Source organism: Triticum dicoccoides, chromosome 3A, assembly GCF_002162155.2.
Source record: "Triticum dicoccoides isolate Atlit2015 ecotype Zavitan chromosome 3A, WEW_v2.0, whole genome shotgun sequence".
NCBI classification, from domain to species: Eukaryota; Viridiplantae; Streptophyta; class Magnoliopsida; order Poales; family Poaceae; genus Triticum; species Triticum dicoccoides.
The window spans coordinates 644858209-644860498 of NC_041384.1; the positions used below are offsets into that span (position 1 = coordinate 644858209).

General features: G+C 40.7%; 1 protein-coding gene across 1 annotated transcript in view; it reads left to right on the forward strand.

The window, feature by feature from the left end:
* Positions 1–439: 439 nt before the first annotated feature.
* Positions 440–2290, forward strand: part of LOC119272732 — a 7881-nt gene continuing 6030 nt past the window's right edge. The window contains exon 1 of the mRNA XM_037554146.1: positions 440–493. Within this exon, the coding sequence (XP_037410043.1) occupies positions 440–493 (54 nt within the window). The remainder of the gene's footprint in view (positions 494–2290) is intronic.

Sequence of the window (2290 nt, forward strand, 5' to 3'; positions counted from 1 at the left end):
TTTTCTTCTTTGTGCTTGATTCACTCATTTAGATATGCAATAACTAGGGCATATCTAGGGCACTAGACATACTTTTACGTATCTTACGAAGAGGCTTAGACTGCGCTTGACATCGGGTATTCTAATACAAGGGTATTTCCATGCAAAAAAAATACAAGGGTATTTAATTTACAGCTGTAACTTATCGAGCTGCAAAGGATTTCCGGACGGAAATAAAACGGCCGACAGAGGTCTGTATTTTCTACAAGGGTATTTGAATGGAAAACGACAATCCAAACATGCCCTTAGATGAAAAACGTCCGATTGGAAAAGAAAAGGGAGGGGGGCCCATCCAGTGAAAATTAGGGGGGCTGATTTATTTGGGATGGAAGGTTTACGTAGCTATTCGTAAAGCAATACGTAGGTGTAGCATTACTGTATTTGACGTTAGAGTCTGTCCATGCAGCCTCCAAGCTGTGAGCTTCATCGTTCCAACCTGCTCGTCCACGCGCAGGTGCCTTTATTTGGCACATGCTAATTGATGTCATAATAACATTCTCCCTTAGTGACATAAAACGTCTTATATTTGTGTACAGAGGTAGTACCAAATGAACCTCGTAAAAAAGTTACCAAATGAAGAAAATGTCAATCGAAACCAAACCACCCATGTAGGGCTTTTTAGAAGAGAAAACGGCGCGTGGTATGAACATTGCCCACTTGTACCACGGTTCGTACCATACCCCACCGCCTTTCCCTTGTCGACTATTTCACTTTTGCTTGATCGGATCTCACGTATGAGAAACTGAGAGAGAGAGAGAGAGAGAGGGAGAGAGAGAGAGACTAGAACCACAAAATAGACGCATAAAACCTCACTTTCGAACGGGAACTGAAGGAGGAATCGGTAGTAGGGCACCGCCACTCCAACACCTCGATCAAGGAGACTACGACATCTACCATCGTCATCATCCACACCTCGATACGATTTCTTTATCCATCTCTTTGTAATACCAAACCCTAGTGTGGATTCATACGTGTGTTACATTAATCATTCATCCGTTATTGCCATGATCACCAGGATGAGGTTTATTGTCTCTGTGTCTGAGTAAACCCTCTAGTTCTCGATGATATGAAGGAATCCTAGTATGTGTATTACTGAATGCCAATAAGATGCATGATTCTCTTTATAAGTTTGTGCTAACTATTCTTCGTGATGTTGTGTGATGTCGACCTCGCAAATTTTGCCGTAATGAATGTAAAGGATGTTACCATCATTGGGGAGCTAGGAAGAGGGGGTACTGCGGTGACAAAAGTTATCTCCCTGCTTCGCAAACCTTTGGTAAAAGGCATAACCGAGACACCAAATTCTTTTGCCGCATCGACGGGAAGACCCTTAATCATCGTTGCCTTCACTCGACAGGGGAAGGGATGGTGCTGTCGTGCCTGATACAGAGTTGCGACAATATGCATATATCTTTATCTGGCTTCGCCCACACAATAAGCATATAAAAGTGGATAAGTTATCTGAACCCAAAACTGTGCTTTCGCACAAATAAGTAACAAAAATACTAGTTGTGAATCTGGACTCCTTGGGAACACCTTAGCGCTATTGAAGATTTCATCACTTCATTTACTCCCTCGTTCATTATTTGCTTACTTTAATTATTCTCAAAACACTCTTTCAATATTTTTACTTGCACATCACTTTTCTTTGGGCCAAAGATGACTTGCAGGCACTTTGGTAAACCTCTATAAGAGGCAAAAACCATTTCCTATGCTCTTTGTGAAATTGATACTTTTACTTAGAAAAGACTACAACTCAACCATATGCACTTGCGGGACATCAAGTTCTTTCTGGCGTTGATGTCGTGGAGTTAAGAGCCTTTGGTCTTTATTTTATGTTTTGGTTTATTTCGTGTACCAAGTTATTTACCAGGTTCTAATAACCATGGCCAAGCTTGAACATGTGTATCAACTCATCGCAATAAAGAACTTGGGACCACCCTTTAAAGAAATCATCACATCTTTAGGCCTGAGCCCCAATGATGAAACATAGGAAATTAATCCGAGTTTACTCAAACTGTTGCAGAGTAAGCATTTTACAGGTGACAACGCGGAGGATCCGTACCAACATGTGCAAATATTTGATGAGATTTGCAGGAAATTTAAATTACAATAGTGCAGAAATGCTTATTTGCGGGAAATTTTATCTATTTTCTTTGGTTGTTTTAGTAAGTATTGTATATGTTATATGCATGTGGCCTATGTTGTCGCTGCATTTATCATCTTTTTCCGGATCGCTCACTACGAGTTT